Source organism: Electrophorus electricus, chromosome 11 (genome assembly GCF_013358815.1).
Source record: "Electrophorus electricus isolate fEleEle1 chromosome 11, fEleEle1.pri, whole genome shotgun sequence".
Taxonomy (NCBI): Eukaryota; Metazoa; Chordata; class Actinopteri; order Gymnotiformes; family Gymnotidae; genus Electrophorus; species Electrophorus electricus.
The window spans coordinates 8,587,039-8,605,763 of NC_049545.1; the positions used below are offsets into that span (position 1 = coordinate 8,587,039).

The following is an 18,725-nucleotide window of genomic DNA, read 5'->3' on the forward strand; positions in this document are numbered from 1 at the left end:
AATATTGTAAGTCAACAAAGCATATTGTATTCAGTAGTCAATTCATAATAATTTGACAAATGTTCATTACGTTACATACATACTTAAACTCACTTAAGGATTCTTGGCTAAACATAAGAAGCTGTGGCTAAACAAGAGTATGACATCTTCACTGGCAACAAAATATACCTGAAATATCATACCTTTCATATTAATTATGAGTACCACTAAAGATAGGCCCACAAAAAAGGTAATCCACAGAAGTGCAGCAAATTATTCCACAATGTCAGAAAAATACAATGAGCCCATGACAACTTGTTCATAGCTGTACCATATTGCTGGTTTGGAGAGGCAGCTAAATCATAGCGCAGCTACTGGGTGCTATTATAGAGTCTGTGGGCTGTTAAAACTATAAATATACTTTATGTATATATTGAGAGCTACATTAAATATGAACATATACATTGAATATGTTCAATGTATAATAATTAGAATTATATATATATATATATATATATATATATATATATATATATATATATATATATATATATATATATATATATATATATATATATATATATATATATATATACACATACACACACACCATCCCCATAGACAGGACACCTGTGGGCAGGACGGATGTCCACCTGTGCCCTTACTGACCTTTGGAATGAAAGCATGTTCAGATTTGAAATTACCCAGAGGTTGGTATAAGCACAAACAAAACAATTCCTAGATGCATGGCTGTGGATAATGGTGAAAAAAAGTAAATTTAATTCAGATGAAAGAGGTTCAGGAACCTGGCTTAACTTAACTGGCTTGTATATAGGTTGTAATGATATGGATATCAAAATCATGGATATCTAAAACATCAAAGTATGCTAAAAACACACTGCACTTTTCTAAAAGACAAAAAGCCTTTAAATGCCAGTGGCATTCGTAAAATACAGTATTTGATGGGAAAAATTAGTACTTTTCAAGAATGCAATCTAAAACCTTATCTCTAATCATCTACTGTTATTGCATGTTCCATGGTCTGCTTTCTACATTTTTTACTTAAGTGGCAGAAGACCATGTTAACATTTGTGGGAATTAGCCAGATCATTAGTGCTACACATTATAAATTGTACAGGAGACAAGATGTTGGATCTGCTGTTAATTAGTTTAGCCTAGTCTATCAATGCCTCTGACAGTGATTTTGCTCCTGGCAGGATTTGTTTACCCAGCCCTGCCAGACAGATTTCTAGGCCTAGCAAAGTACTCCTACACTATAAATACTTACTATATTTACATTGTACTCTATCTACCTAGTGTATTTGATTTGCCTTTTATTGATAAACACACGGAAGCTTGCTGCAGTTCTATCTATCTAAAACATCCTTGCTGTTTAGTTTGCTATGCTAATGGTATCATGCTCAGTGACCTGACTTAAGAAAAGAGCTGCTAGGATTAGATATAACATTAAAGTGTATTAGCCTTTTACCAGTGCCCATTCCTCCCTCCTGGCTACAAGCCAAGCATCAGTGCCATTGCTATTTATATGTACAGCACAGCATATCATCCCTAATTAAGATTGAGGTCTGCCCTTTGAAGTATCATCACTATGGCAACTGTTGCTATGTGTGGGCATCATTACCTTGAACTGAAGGACTGCAGTGTGCCAGGCATGCTGGGAAGTGGCAACACTCATGAGGAACACTTGAGGCCCAGTTAGATATGTCACCATAAAAATATTAAAGTTAACTTTAATCACACACATTTGATACTCTCAAACAAACCTTTCCAGATTAAATGCAGGTTGGAATTTTCTCTATTAAAAAATGAATGCTATCCCCTTTAGCCCTGTGAGTGACATCTAATTATTCTGGTAAGTGTCAACATGGAGTGTGGAGGTTTTGATACTACATTAGCACACTTGATTTAATTAACTTCTGAACCAAAGGTCTGGTCCATTTGTGATGGCTTTTATTAATTGGAACATTGACTTAATGAACATGAATTAATTGATGTCCTAACATTAGATAATTCCCCTTCATTAAAAATGTTTAATTACAATAGGACAATGTCAGCATAAAATTATGAATATTGCACCCTTTATGGGAAATATCCTTTAGTCAATATTATATTCATGTTATTGTGAACTAATTGACAACTGTTAATTAAAAATCTCTATAGTATGACTTGAACGGAGCTGAAGGACTGTCATTAGCTAGTGTGGTCATCATCTTTGTCATAATGTGGTGATAAAAAGATGAATGCCCTTGGCCATAATATGAGTAGTCACTTCTATAGGCTAAGGATGGACTTTGGAGACTTAGGCGACAGTGATCCCTGCAGCTGTGGACCTCACAAGCACTGTACAGTATTGCTCCTTTATCACCTTACCATGCTTGTTTTGACCTGTTCTGCAGAGGTATAGCACATAGTCGGGCTTTGAGGCAAGTCTATGTGTCGCAGAGAACAGCTGAAAAGCCTGTCTGATCACCTAAACACATGCACAGTGAACAGTTGAAAAGCCTATCTGATCACCTACATACATGTGCTGGAAGCCTGCCCTGTTTTTCTGCCCCAAGATGATGACTCCCAGACAGCTGAACAACAGAACAGAGGCAGGTGGCATTGCATTTTCCTTAATACATCTTACAATGTGCAACAACTGAGCATTGCAAAAAAGATTAAGAAAATAAATGCTGCAATTAAGATAAAAATCTTGTTCTAAAAGTATTGAAGTGTGAAGGAGATTAACATTCAAAATCTTCTCAGAGATTAAGAGGACAAATACAGACAAAGCAAAACAAAACTTGTGTGAAGAACATTCCACTGATACAGCAGAATGTCAGTCACTGATGACAGCCAGTGCCAGAAGAGGCAGGGAGGACCATGGAATGAACTAACGTCATCAGGGTCTCATACCTTCCAGGGCCTTTGTTACAACGCCCAGTGACAGCTCACATGTTCTTAAACACTGAACCTTCCAAAGCACAGCACATTCAATATTTAAACCAGATAAAGAAGAAATGAAATAAATGACAGACATGCCCTCTTAGCTTGGTGTGGAAAGAACATAATGCTTCCCTGTGCAAGCTAGTGTCAAGCTTGCAAGAGTTGCATATTCATAGAAATTCCTCATTAAGGTTATTGCAATTCAGTGTGCCTGTGAAAACAGGCACTGAATTATCATAAAGAAAAAAGTCATTCAAGAATAAATTTATTGTAAGTTCAGTAGTCTTCAATAATTAATTAATTGTTCACTCAGTTTGGAATAATTTTTCCAAATTTAGTGGTAAAATGATTAACATTTTAAATGCAGTTTCTCACCAATAACTCCATACCAGAAAAGATACAGGGAGGGGAAATGAATTATTTCCCCCTTAAATGGTATCCACTGACATTTTTCCAAATTTGAACTGCTCTCAATACAGTTACATAAAATGTTAAACATTTGATTCATTGACCATTTAACACCTTGTGTAGAGGCAAAAAAATTTATTTTGTTCACAAGATGCTATCATCACTTATTTTGAAAAAGAACTTGATGTATCAAAGCTGAAATTTTTAGAATTTGTAGATTTTTGTCAAAGAGCATCACTATGAACAAGAAAGTTGCAGCACTTCACACTCACCTGCTATTGCCACTCTGATCAAATCTTCTGCTATCAAAAACATGCCACTGCATAACAGCAGCAGACACAGCAGAGGCAGAGCAAAGTGCTTTTATATAGTGACAGACAGCACAGCAGCGCAGCCAGCTCCAGTGTCTCAGGCAGACACAGTTTCACTACGCTCTACATGGATTTGCATGTTCTGGTGGTTACCTGTGTTTTGTCTTGAAATACCAAATATATTACTGACAGTAGACTCCGTAACTAGAGGGCCTGCTGCACAGACATACCTACTGCACAGTTACAAAGCATGAGCCAACTGTCATGAAAAACAGGTGAGCACCAATAAAAGCTTATTCTATCCTTTGGCATGTGCTGGGCCCATGAAGTGTAGCTGGCAGCAGCATGCCAAAGTAACTAATCTACAGCTGGAAAGGGGGAGTGCTCTGCAGGCTTGTCGGACGCACCTGTACTCCTCTTCTGTGAAGATGGGTATCCTGGAAGGCTGCAGCACTGTGATCTCCACCACTGTCCAGTTCAGCTTCATCGGCTCACCGTCATCATAGGCAATCAGCACCAGCTACACAAACGCACGGGTCCCACAGGTCAGAGGCATACTCAAAGCACTGCTAAGATAAACACAAACACAATGCATGCAACCGCAGGAGGAGCGTGAGGGGTTTGGGCTGCTGTGGACATACTTGGAACATAGTGCTGGGTTCCTCATTCAGGTTGACTTTGGTGACGACCCTCCCGGACAACTCCTCTACATCAAAAATCCTGCCACTATAAGGCGACTGCTCCTGATCCACTCTGTAGCGTACTCTGCCTGCCGCGGTCCCCTGAGGCCAGACGCATCCGATTACCATAAATACATATATTGTTTATAACAGATTATAACATCTTTTATTCAAATCTGCTAGAGAGAATACATTGAAATTGCAAAATATGCAATTGTGTGTGTGTTACAGAAAGGGACCAAAGGATAGAGCCTTGGTTTCTCAGGGAAGCTATAGCAAAGATTAAAGAGGAATTATAGCGGAAGTACTATCTATTATGAATGGGTAAGCCTGTAATGGCCAGGACAATGGCAAATTCAGTTCAAGCCCTGCTCTTGGCTAGTATCCACTATACAAGCAAACCTCATAGGAATTAAAATGAGCTACAGTGACTTCATTGGATTTAGCACAAATTAAGTCATAAAAGATGATTGCACAACACACTCTAATCCCTAACCTTTAGCATTCATTGGTTGCTATGGTTCATACAAATTCCTACAAATTTGCCATTGTGAAGTTTTAAAAACTACACCAAATTCCATGCTATGTTCTCATTCTAAGGACTACAGCCTGCCACAACCAAAAAGCCTGTCATGATGACTTCTGTTCCTTCTTAATGTTTCTTCCTCATGCTCTAGGGAGATTTTCCTTGCCACTGTTGCCCTTGACTTGCTTTGCTCACTGAGGGCTTGCACTTGCACATTTGTAAATCTGCTTTGTGACAACAATTGTTGTAAAACGTGCTATATAAATAAATTTCACTTGACTTGATTTTTTACTTGACTTTTGCACAAAGAGGAAATTACTAGATTGGCTGTAACAATAAGACCCATCAGCATTCATACATGTAAATATGACCCAAAACATATTTCTTATTAATCATAATTGCGATATTGGCCTCTGTCAAGACAGATGTGATATGCAAAAGAGTCCTCTAACACATCAGTGTTAACAGTATGCTGTAAGTATCCAAACCATCTCAGATGTTCCAAATGAGTGTTCTGTTGCTGTTTGATGAATCACAGCACAAGATCCACAAAGCATAAATAATTTCAATCAGAATGTGTTTTCACTGTACTACAAGGAATATCACAGTGACAATATGTAACAATGTCATTGGAATATGTAATTTTGTCTAGAATACATTGCCCTACTTTAAACTGGATTACTCTATAACTTATTTTGTCTAACATTCTATAATACTGAGTCTAATTAATTCTTCAATATCCTGCATATTAATACATTAATTTCAAATTCATATAAATGGGAAAAGTCACTTCAGATGGCCTAAGCTATTACCAATAAGATAAAAGGCAGAAGAACTTTTTCTAAATTGTCTGTGTCTGGCATATACTATTTTGGGAATAGGGAACTGGGAAACTATGTATTCTGCATGAATGTCTGCATTGTGAAGCACTTAGATCAAAGCACATAATTTAAATATAAATAATCTTATTTACATCATACCTGTCTAACAGATGCAAACAGCTGCTCAAGATGACAATTCACCTAAAAAAGATTTTCTTTTAAAGTCTTCTTTTCTTGTTTCTAACCATTCTCCAGGAGTGCAGAACAAAACAGCAAATCAACGCTTAAAAACCTGATACGTGAGCTTGTGACAGGTTGCAGATGCTAAAAGCTTCTCTCTTTCCCATACCATGTACTGTAGTCATTCAGTAGTGCAATGACTGCTCTGGGGCATGTTTTAGTCAGTGTACAACATCTCACTCCATCACTAACTCCAACTCAGGAGCTTCTCTCTGGGTTCAGCTATTCTTCTGTAAACACAACACTTTGTACTACAAGTAGTCATTAAGAGTGCAGACAGGGGGAGAAAACATTTGGAATTCAGACCTCTGACAGCCAAGAAACATAATAGAGGAGCTTTAAAAAAAGAAAAACAGATGGTGTTTGGGTTTTACTGTTTAACACAGGCTCTCTATGATTATCTCTATGTAGATTTTCTTTGCATTTGTGTCAAGTATAGCATTTAACACTAAAAAGTTAGTGTTAATGTAAGAATAATGTAAAGGGAGGGCATGAATTTAACCTTAGTTAACCACAAGGTCATGACGGCCACTGAAAGCTACACTCCTAACACCCTGCTTTGGGGAGAGTAACAGAAGACCAAATGTCTAGGTATTATTCTGGCATTAGATGTGCTTGCAACCATGTATCCTTTCCTGACCTCTTCACAGTTAGAGGGTGTCATGAAAAATGCTGATGACAGAGTCTCTCACATCAACTGCCACTAACCTGCAGTTATGGCAGCACTTGAGAAAACTGCAGGTGCTGGCATGGCAAGATAACTTAGATTTATTGCTTAATTATGGATATTGTTTTTGGGACCTCATAAAAAAATAAAAATAAAATAATATATATATATATATATATATATATCCTAACACCCATATCCACGCACACTTGCACATAGGCACACAACCATATACTATTACACACAGACAGACCTTTAAAGAATGAATTTGGGACAGAAGGAATGTATGTCCAGTCTTGTGTTTTAAACTATTACTATTATTAACATCAGTTCAGTTCCCAAGTAACACAATATATCTACTGGGCACCATTACACATTTATTACCACCAAAAGTGGACCAAGGTCATTAACAGACCAACAGTATTCACAGATTTACAGCCCCTTTCCCAATAATAGAAGTGAAAAGTCATTAGACAGAACAGGTTGGTTCCCATGTGGGATAAAACCTGTAAACTGTTTAACATCTTTGCCTCCAACCACCTACACGCCACCTCAAATGCATTCAAATGTGCTGAACATTTTCTGCCTGATGTTTAGCTTTTATTCAGGGGCTTGTTGATTTATTGCTGGCTGTTGAACTGTTTGGTGTGGGGTTGCAGTAACATTCCCTCACAGAGAAAGCTTAATTATTCATCCTTTAATTGCTGAAACATTCAGTGTAGATATGGGGACCCCATAGAACCCGAAGACAGTGCAGAGCTTTTGTTAGCACTTGGCCTTTAATGTTTTATCTCTAAGCCTACTGCAATTATCCCATGCACTTCCCTTCCTATGAATGGCAAAAACAAAGGAAGTCAATATTGTAACAGGGTGAGTCTGGGCCTCAATAACCACAGTAATGTCAAAGCTACAGCAGTACTCATTTCAGGGCTTAATGAGAGACAGGTCTCAAACTGGGATACAGTTGCACCTGAAGTTCAAACATAAATACAAGAACCTGCTGATGCTGAATGATGTCTCCATGGTGTTTTCCAACACAATGGGAATGATGGACATTTGCATATTGTGCACTAAATGAGGTTTAAGTGAACCAAAATTGATAAAGGAAATTAAATTCTGTCCATTTTCTTATAGACACGAAACTGTATGTTTTCCTTATTTTCACCAGTCTACCTAGTTAAAGGTTATAATTAGTTTTCAACAGCTAATCCCCATAGCTGCACAATTTTGGCCAGGACCAAACGTAATCTATATCTGGAAAACTATATAAAAATTGTAAAACCGTGAAACTGTAAAACCGTATATGTATTTTGACTTTAGTTCAAAATCAACCACATGTCTGTGCACAAACTCACACACATGCACACACATACACACCACCCACCCACCTACACACACACACACACACACACACACACACACACACACACACACACACACACACACACACACACACAGAACAAGACTGACAGCCTCAGACTTTAGTTCCAGCTGGGAACTTTCATATTTTGTTTCTATTCTCAGATGAAATATACAGAATTTTGTAGCCATAAGCCAATGAGTGCGGTCCCGACTACTCTGTACACTGTGCAATGCTGACAGTTACTGACTCGGGCAGTTTAACCTCTGGGTCTGAGTGCTCAAGATACACACGTCCATTCTGACAGGCCCCTTTCAGCTTGCGGTGAGGCACACAGAGGTCCGCTGCTCCTGGACCTCAGCCAGCTGGCAGGCCCCTGGTCCGGCTGCAGCTGAACCGTGGGAGCTAGGACCATGGTTCACTGACAAGCAGCTGAGTGTCTATTAGCATCCATTAAGGGTACTCACTTTCCACTCACATCTGTTTTCCTATAAAGCTCTGGCTGTTCATATCACATCAGACCTGCAAGACTGTGTGTGTTCCTTTCAGTGCTCCAGTATACTTACACCTATACCAGATACTTACCATACACTTCTTTAAAAACTATTATTTCTTAGAAACATCTTGTAGGTGTACAGTTAGTTGCAGTGAAGAATAATTTGTGGAAAATTGTCATTTTGAGCTGACAATTTAAATTGTGATTACATTCTGTAACTTAAAGTCTGGGTATGCATTCATAGCCTACATAGTATCAAACACCCTACTGTTCCTAGATGAAAATAAAATGATACAGTTCTCAACACTGTTTATTTAAACAGCACTGATATAAAACTACTACAGCTATTTGTATGACAGAACATGTAAAAGTTGTTATTTATCATGACTATAGTAATAACCTAATTACAGTTTCTCATCTTTGAAACTTTGAAAACTCCTTTCTTTATAAATGGTGATTTTGATATGAAACTGACTAATTATTTAATCTTAGTAAGGTGTATTGGGCTATAGTGTAGATAATAAGTAACATAATAGTTAGGTGCAACCCATGTGTGGCTATGCACAATTTAAGGTAACCATCCTCGAAAACTTCCTCAGTGATGAGGTTCTGACCACAGGTCTTCTGGAGATTTTTATCTGGCTCACTGCTTGCAGCACAGCGGTGACACTGATGTATAAAAACTGTAGTGATACCTCAGTAGCAGTGCGGTGCCTGATAGACTCCTACCAGTACAACAATCATGGCCACACTACAACCATGTCGGTGTCACTTCTCCGTCAAGAATAGCCCATCTCCCAAATTACACCCTGGCAGCTAGCATGACTGAACTTTCTCCATTCAGTGGACATCACTCTCCTTCTTGACAACCATCAGCGGGCCATTAGACAATTATTGTTGTGTAAGTGTGTGACAGAGAAGGATTAAGCTGTATTGTGCTTTTGGAAAGCAACCTTATATTCCCTGGCTGTGACTGTACTTATGCTGTAGTCACAATAACTCACAACAGCTCTAAATATAGTGCTTTATTGTTGTTAGTATAATTTCTGTATAAATACTAAATGGTGGTGTGCGTGTAAAATATGTTACAACAGCATTTGTGTTATTGGTGTTAGTAGAAATCGAATTCTAACTGTAAGCAGTTACACCATTTTCAGCAGAACAGTGCGTGTAGTAACATTTGTCATGCGGAAGTGAATATATGTCTGTTTTGGTAACAAAAACATGGTTGCACAATATATATTTATTTTACAATAAGAACAAAAAGCATTTTGTACTAAGGGGGGATAACACCAAAGATTTCTTATCCACCATAGCGACTAATCTGATTTACTCTTGCACTCAGTAAAACATATACGTGGATTGTAACTCTTGAAGCGTGTATTGCATTTGTGTATGAAAAGTGCTCTACAGACAAACGTGAATTGCCTGCATCACATTAGTCACGAAGTTTCTGTGGATGTGCGGATCGATCCTTCCAACGCACTGTGTGTCATTACTAAGACAATAGGTGCTAATCACTTCCCAGGATGGGAGTGAGCTCGGCTTGCTTTTTCAAAATTTTCATAGCTTTAGTCATTCTAGTGTAAGATGTACCTTTAAGACAGGCATGTCTGCTGAAGTGGCTGGTGTGTATGTGCAATCTATGTGTTTCTATTAAAGAAGGAGATGAGTATAAGGGAGAAGGACATAGAGAGACATCATCTATTTCTACGCAAAAATCTCAGGGCAAAAGCTCCATTACACACACACTCACACACACACACACACACACACACACACACACACACACACACACACACACACACACACACACACACTTTCAAACACATGCCTCTCATCTCACTTCCTGCTTTCCTCACTGACCTAAGCAAGAAAGTCATCTGGAGGACTAAGAGATGGGCAGCAATCAAACAAGTCTAAGTGGCTCTCAGTTGCTCACCCATTGCGCTCACACATCACATATGGACAACACCTACAAACAGTGAATGAAGCAGTGAATTAAACAAATTACACAGTCACCTTCCTGTCATCCTGAGTGGACAATACATAGCTAAAGGCAGCTCATGTTTTACCAGCTCCTGCTGTCTACTACAGGTCTGTGGTGACTCAAAAAAAACAACAACTTTATGCTGACACAATTTTCATCATGTATTAAGAAATGTTTTTTCCTTTCACCTTATCTCTTCCTTTTCTTTTTGTTTTGCAATGGTCATGTGCAGTTCTCTCTGGCTCTCTCTGGTAAACCAAGAATGCTGCCCTCTTTCCAGCAGGCCTACCAGCCACTTCTCTTCTCTTGCAGGTAGCTGAGGCCCCTCTCGGCCTTGCAGGGCAATTCATTAGGAGCCTTGTTATATGCACGTGTGAGCCACAGAGGGGCTGTGACAGGGCATCAACAAACTCTTAAGCCAACACGCCAACCAAGATGAGTGCTGGAAGCATGGGCATGATCATGGGCATAAGGGGCAGGAGCAGATGGCACTGTGGTGGTATGCTCATGCCCCTTCACAGCCCTCCTAACAGCAGAGGATGGACCTGCCTTGTTAAATGTATTATAGAACTGGAGTGCTATAGAGGCTAATTGGTTATCTGATAATGGGTCTCACTGTTTTTACAGATGCTAAGTGGCTTTAGAAGTCAATGTTATGAAATTACATAACACTATTTAAAAGCCATGGTGGTCAATCATACACAAAAGCAAATGCTTATGTTTATACTCAAACAAATGTTAATATAGTGATGTTTTTTTAATAAAAGTGCTAGAACATGCAGCCCTTTGCCAGAGTCTGTATATGGTTACGAGTAATAATATACGAAGGACAGGGCTTTCTAGTTTACAGTTGAAGCATGTGGCTACTTACGGGAGGGTCTTGGTCAGTTGCGAGAACAGTGGCAATGACAGTTCCTTTCAAGGCATTAGGAGCCACCATGCCTTTGTAAACAGCCTGAGTGAAGACTGGAGCAAAGTCGTTCATATCCTGCAAAATACATATGCAACAAGACAGATTAGATGCTCATTTATTCCTTGCGACACTAATCTAACAGTTAAAGCAGTCGTAAATCAGTGGTTAAGGTACTTCACTTGACTAGTCAGAAGGTTGCTGGTTCAAGCCCCACCACTGGCAAGTTGTTGCTTTTTGGCCCCTGAGCAAGGCCCTTAACCCTTAATTGCTCAAGTTGTACTCAGTCATAATTGTAAGTCACTTTGTACAAAAGCGTAAGCTAAATGCAAAGCCAGTGGTAAGAAGTATAGTGCTTCATGTCTGTGTAATCCAGCCTGTATCTGTCTGTGACATGTTGATGAATGGAGAGATAATTAGCTGGTAGGAAGTGCCATATTTCATTGGAGCACCTGATGTTCCCAACACTTTGATGTCACTCAAGATTTACCCGAGACATAAAGTAATACCCCCACTGTGGACAATAACAGTCACTGTGTCTTTGAAGAAAAGAGGAAAGAGTACTCTATTACTCTGTCAGAGTAATAACAGCAGAGGGAGTGATGTTGGAGCTGTAGAGTCCAGATCGCACACTGGGTCTTATCTCTCTTCACATGTCCACTGTTAACAGCTCATCAGTTAGCATCTCTGTAGTAGTGTGTGTGTGTATGTGTATGTGCATGCATGTGTGTATATACACATGTTTCTCGGTAGATGGAGCCAACACAGATATTGAGTTTATAGAAATAAGTGTTAAGCATTGTAAAAGGGTTCACAGGTGATACTGTTGCTTGCAGTGGGACAACTGGAGCATAGGCAGGAACAGGTCTTCATCTGCACTTCATCACCAGAACACCCCTGTCAGTCGCTCACTATGGCTTCTGGCCCTACAAACACGATGAGCGACAGGGATTTATGCAAAGACAGGGCTTTTCATTGGATCTCTATCGAGCTGGTGTTCTCAGCCTGGAAACTGCACAGACATAATTGCAAGGGCCCAAAGAACACCTATACATTTGCGCAGAGGTGCAATAGGTGTCATTCTGAACATTCCCACTGACAAGCGATGTTCTCAAATATCGAGAGATGTATTAAAAGGTTAAGAACAGTTACAGATGGAGAGGGAGCAGATGGAAAAGCAGGTAGGTAAAACATCGATGCATTGAAGAGGCTCCAGTTGCAGTGGGAGTTTTCCACTGCTCTTGCCTCTCTCTCTTTTCCACCATCACACAGGTGGATGGTAAAGTTTTTTCCCCCCGTGCATCTTCAGAAAATCCACATACCTTTACCACCTTACTGATTAAATTAATGTGAGAGAAAACTGAGCTTAATTAAACTAAGTTTAAGATGAATTGATTTCCTTTTGAGAACATATTCAGATACAGACTTAATTCTGATGAGTTAAGATTGACCTCACACATAGAAGTAAGCAAAGGATTCAAGCTGTGGTTTGTACCTGTACAAATGCGCCACCATGCTTAAAAAAATAAATGCAGGGAAAAAGTGGAACAGTCAGTCTGATCCACCACCACAACACGAGAACATCTTAAAAAAAAGAAGAAGAAAAAACTAAACTAAAAATACTAAAATCAGGAGCACAAACACTTCAAAAGCACAAAGGAAAACAGTGAAATGAGAGTTCTGACATCTCACACTGTATCTTTTCAACTGGCTTCCCATTCTCATTAATGACAAACTATCAGATTTAGGAGTATAGAGAACATTTGCAATGACTGTTACTTCATAACTTCATAAAAAATAATCAAAGCAAATATAGACTTATAAAGACTTGTAAAGAGGTTTAAACATAGCTGATTTAAAAATCATGACAAATAGAGAAGCCTCTCACAAGTACATGTTACCAAATGTATACAGACTCCAAATAAGTACACTCTCATACATAAATCTAAAATTGCCTGCAAAAAACCTGAATCTCAAAACAATTAACTAGTGTTATCAATTCCAAAAATCTAAAACTGTAAATAAGTTCTTTTTGTAATTACATACACTTAGACATATATGCATGTGTACACACAAACACACACACACACACACACACACACACACACACACACACACACACACACACACACACACACACACACATACACGCAGCTATAAGATGGAGGTGGCTAATCCTTCCATTTTGATCCTGCAGCTAGTCTTCTGTGGCACTGGAGAGTGTTCTTGCTCTAATCTGGACATAATTCCAGTCACAATGCTAATGAGTCATTCACGCTTGGAATAGTCATGTCAGCCCTATATCTCACACAGTTTTATCTGTCACCAGGAAGAAAGCAGGCCATGGCTAGAAACATGTTAAGACAAATGCACCATGACCCTTTGTTCAGTGTACCTTTCACTTTAGGCTAACTGAATTCTAAGATCAAATTCACCCTAAATTCATCACTAATTCATCACTAAATTAGTAATATTTTTAGTTCTATCATTATTTGGCAGATAGAAGGAATGATATCTACTCCAATCAATCAGTTACTTTGCCAGTTTTTCACAGGAACCATAGTACTGAGAAGCCAGAACTGCAGTCAAATTAGGTTCCACGGATGACTAGAAGGCATGGGAGAGAAGGTCAGGTATTCACACCACATTTAGTGTTATCTGTGCACTTACTGTAATCCGTACAATTACTGTAGCCACTCCAGGAGGTAAGACCATTTCGTGATCTAGAGCCTCCACCTGGAAGGTGTAGTTGGCACCGTCCTGGCCCAGAGCCTCAAAGTCCAGGGCCTGCAGCACAGACAGTACTCCGCTGAACTTGTCAACAGCAAAGAGCTGGCGAGCTGCCTCTGTGCTTATCCTATACGTCACATTAGAGATCAGATCCGCATCTACTGCCTGCAGGGAAGGGGGAAGAGAGAGGGGGGGGGGGGGGAGAGACTTGGTTGGTCTACTTATTAAAGATACAAAGCAAGTAGTAGTAGATGACAGATTATAAAATAAAATTAAAAAAAGAAGGTGGATCAGTCATGAGAGTCATGAAATCTTGTAGGCTGTGCCGCAAGAAGGGAGATCATGGATGTCTTTGAGACTAAGACAATTACATTAGAGACAGAGCAGACCACAGAGGGCACACAAATGGTGGACATCACCAGGCCAGGAGCCCACAAGCACAAGCCCATGCATATAAACACATTCATGTTCATGCAAGCAAACACACACACACACACACACACACACACACACACACTCACTCACACACACACACATGCAATACATAAATGAGTTGTCCTGGCTCAAAGCCCATGCCTGATTAGAAAGGATGTCTGGCTGGCAGGCAAGCAGTGGGGAGAGAGCTCAGTGCAGACAGGTCTCTCTGTGGGTGTGGGAACCTTTCAGGATACTCCCTTTGATGCACAGGGAATTACATTCTACACTCATTTAAAAGATTCCCTAAAATATATAAATAAAGGGCCGGCAGAAGCGGCACACACAGGCTGAGCACTTCATCTAGTCCAGATCAGATGCTGTCACAGGCCCACAGCACTCTGACACCAGCCTGTGCCCAAGGGGCCTGGGGGTGGCAGCTACACTGAGATAAAAATATGTGAGTGCTGTCATCTCATGTTGTCACTCACTCGCTTGCCCCCCCACCCTTCTTTCATCTACCCAGCTACACCTCTGCCTCTCTCTGCCCTTTTACATCACTGAGAAGTTGTTTAGAATATGATGGTAATTACATTCCTTTTACGTCAGCATGACAGTCACATCCCCAAGAGTGCACTTGAAAGCAAATAAGTAAACATCAAGAGGCACGTTTTCCATGTTTGCCTTGATTTCCGCGATTTCCGAGGTTTCCGCAAGTCGTTTTGGGCAAGGCAGCCTTGTGCTTTTTACCCACTGAGTGTGTTAAGCGAATCATAAACATTTGTCAAATTAAACATGGATCCCCCATGGAAATTATAGAATGGAACCCTTGTCATTTGTAAATTAAGACTAGATAGGCTCATGAGCAGTCAGCTCTTCAGTTTATCATCTTGAAAGGTTTCCTTTGAGAGTTGTTCTAAGAGGCCTCAGAAACAGTGATGATTAAATAGATATGCACTGCTCTGATAGGGCCACAGACTTTGATGTTAAAGGCACCATTTAAGTAATACATGTCTATAGGGAGGTTGGGAGGGGGCTCTATAAAGCTCATGAATGGAGCTGATGAAAGCAAAAGTTTGCAAGATAACTTAATGGACACAACATCTGTGAATATATGTGAAGAAAGAGTATACAAAATACATCAGTTATAAGAGAGCAAAAAAGTAGCATAACGTTGCAGGCTTTTATAAACATCACCCAAACCTGAGGACCAGTCATACACAGTCTGACTTTAAAGAGGAAAGCCAAGACCAATCCCAGTGATTAGTGATCTGAGACCTATCCAGTGGAACAACGTTATCAGAGTACACCAGACTCTGGGTGCTCAAGCTTTGAAGTGGACATAGCAGAGGGCTTACCGTGAGGCGCAGGATGATGGTTCCTGCTGGAGTGTTCTCGGCCACATTCACCACGTAGACACGCAGGGCGAAGACAGGGCTGTTATCGTTGATGTCCAACACCCTGACCAGCAGCGTAAGGGTGGTGCGCCGAGGGTCTACAGCACTGTCTGAGGCTTCCACCACCAGGTCATACTGACTCTGTGTCTCGCGGTCCAGAGGCACGGCTGTGAAGATGCTACCATTGGGACTGATGGTGAAGAGGGATGTATGAGTGAGCAGCCGGTAGTACACCTGACCATTGGGTCCAGCATCAGGATCTGTGGCCTAACAACAGATGAAACCAGAGAAAAAGGATGAGGGAAAGATGAGATGAGGTCTCTCTCTCTCTCTCTCTCTCTCTCTCTCTCTCTCTCTCTCTCTCTCTCTCTCTCTCTCTCTCTCTCTCTCTCTCTCTCTCTCTCTCACACACACACAGATAGTCCAGATAGTCATGCAACCTACCATAAATTTGATAGAGAAGACTCCTATATAAATATGCAATAGGACACTGGACAGTGGGAATAACATGCTTGTAACTTCATGTTCCTTCGTGTTCACATAGCAGAGGATCTCACCTGGTCACTCAACACCTCACGTGTTGTTAAAAAGCCAAACCATGCCTACACACAGCCTTCCTCCGGCTGAGGAGAGTCAATCTGCCTCAACAGCTACTCTGCAAATTCTACAGATACACCGTGGAGAGTATCCTGATTGAATCCTGCTGTATCACTGCTACTATGGCAGCGTCACCTCTTTTGAACTCAAGGCTCTGCAGACGGTGCTGACAACTGCTGCTCTCGCACCCATTCAAGACATCTGCATCAAGAAATGCTTAAGAAAATCCAGAAACATCTCCTCTGTCCCCGCACACCCCAGCCACTTCCTGTTCCAACCCCTACCATCAGAAAACATACCGAAACATCTGATGCAAAATCACCAGATTCAAGAACAATGTCTACCTGTGAGCTGTTAAAGTGATCACACCAATCACAGCAAGAAGAACAAACACACAGGTCATCACCCCACTTCGCACTTTACCTGATATGCTTGAATGCACATCACACTTTACCTGATACTCCTGAAGGCACATCACACTTTACCTGATACTCCTGAAGGCACATCACACTTTACCTGATATGCCTAAATGCACATTGCACATTACCCTTTGCTTGAACATTTTAATTGCAAGCTATGAGCTTGAACATTGTCAATGCTGATTACAAGCCCTATGCACTTTAATATAATATCTGTCATTCCATTGCATTACTACTACAATTGCACACCTGACCTGGCTACCTCAACAATCTGTTCACTACCTCAACATACCATTCACTACTTATACACATATGTTTACATGTTTATTGGTACCATAGTCTGCACTTTATGCCTACCTCTGCACATACTCTGTAACTATGAACCATGCACATATTCTCTTTGTATATGTCTTGTCTTAGTGTCTTATCAAGTGCACAACTTCACTAGAGAATAGTCTGTTTTATTATACTGTACTGCCCTGTATTAATATAATGATAAGTTGAATTGGTTGGAATCAAATTTAAATAGAAACATGCTTGACTATTCCACAGCTTACAAAAACACAGAGCAGTTTAGAACTGAATTGTTATAAAAATGCACTTTTGGTTTTCACCATATTCTGCATCTGCATTTACAATAAGATTTTTCCAAAATGCCTTTTTATATCTGAGTTCAAAAGGTCAGATGGTTTATCTTCAGAGCTCATGTTTAATTTATTTAGTAAAGCTTCCATTCAAAACACAGATGCTGATTGCTTCTTGGTAAAAAGCAAATGTTTGAATGCAATCTAACACCAATGGAAAAAGGGGAAAATATTGAATAAGGTTTGACACAAGAGCTAGGGGAGGTAGAATAGTTAATATGCTTGAAAAAAAGCCTACTGCAAGAAGGAGAAAAGCAGGGATAAAGGAAGGGTATGGACACAAAAAGAATTTCCCCCCCAAGTTATGGTTGACTGGTGGTATATATGAGCCTGGAACCTTCCAAAATATATTGGAAATTAGGCAAATTATATGCTTGGGGTCTAATAATATGACTTTGAAATTCAAAAGATATGAAGAAAACAAAGAACATTTTGATGATATTAATTCTGTAGTCTGTGGGTGGAGGGTAGTTTGCTTAAACTGTAATTTCAGTAAATGTGACAGCCGATCTGCATGCAAACACAGTACAAGCAAACAGACACAATTGTTTGAGAAGGACTCCTACTAATTCCTCTTTACAATAATTACAGATGACAGAAAAGTAGAAAGGAATGGGGTAGAGAGGAATAGTGTATGTGTATATATGTGAGTGTGTACCTGTGAAAAAGAGAAGGAATATGAGAATGTAAGTTTTCCATCCACATCCATATGAGAATTTTAAAAAGGTGCACTAAAATAACTGAATAAAAAAGCCAGAAAAAACTGAAAAAACTACAATATTTTAAAAAAAGGTTTTTTTTTGGATAAGGTGGAAAAGTTGGAATGTTATCAGAAATGCAAACAAAAAGGTTATGGGAATGTTTTTTTCCTGAATAATTAATTGATTACATATGGACCCAAAAGTCACATGATTCATTTTAACTGACAATGTGTCTACTAAACATACGTACAGGGTTAAATCTCTACATTATGTGTTTCATTGTTGTTTCTTTGCATGCACAAGGCAATGACGACCAAGCACTTTGAATATTTTAACCCTAATCATATTGTTATCTTGAGGTTTTTTGCCAACTTTTCAGAGATGTGCATAACACTTGTGAAACATTTGAATGGAAATTTAAAAAACAGAGGGAATGATTATAAAGGGCATAGTATGACCAGTGTAACATCTGAGTACAATCATAGT

At 39.6% G+C, this 18,725-nt stretch overlaps 1 protein-coding gene across 6 annotated transcripts in view; it reads right to left on the reverse strand.

Annotated features, from left to right (window-relative positions):
• Positions 1-18,725, reverse strand: part of pcdh15a (protocadherin-related 15a) — a 167,135-nt gene that overhangs the window by 34,638 nt on the left and 113,772 nt on the right. For all 6 annotated transcript variants that reach the window (XM_035531806.1, XM_035531808.1, XM_035531809.1 and 3 more), the window contains 5 exons: positions 15,840-16,145; positions 14,008-14,232; positions 11,299-11,415; positions 4,289-4,429; positions 4,055-4,167 (listed from right to left, as the gene is read on the reverse strand). In XM_035531806.1, the coding sequence (XP_035387699.1) occupies positions 4,055-4,167; positions 4,289-4,429; positions 11,299-11,415; positions 14,008-14,232; positions 15,840-16,145 (902 nt within the window). The remainder of the gene's footprint in view (positions 1-4,054; positions 4,168-4,288; positions 4,430-11,298; positions 11,416-14,007; positions 14,233-15,839; positions 16,146-18,725) is intronic.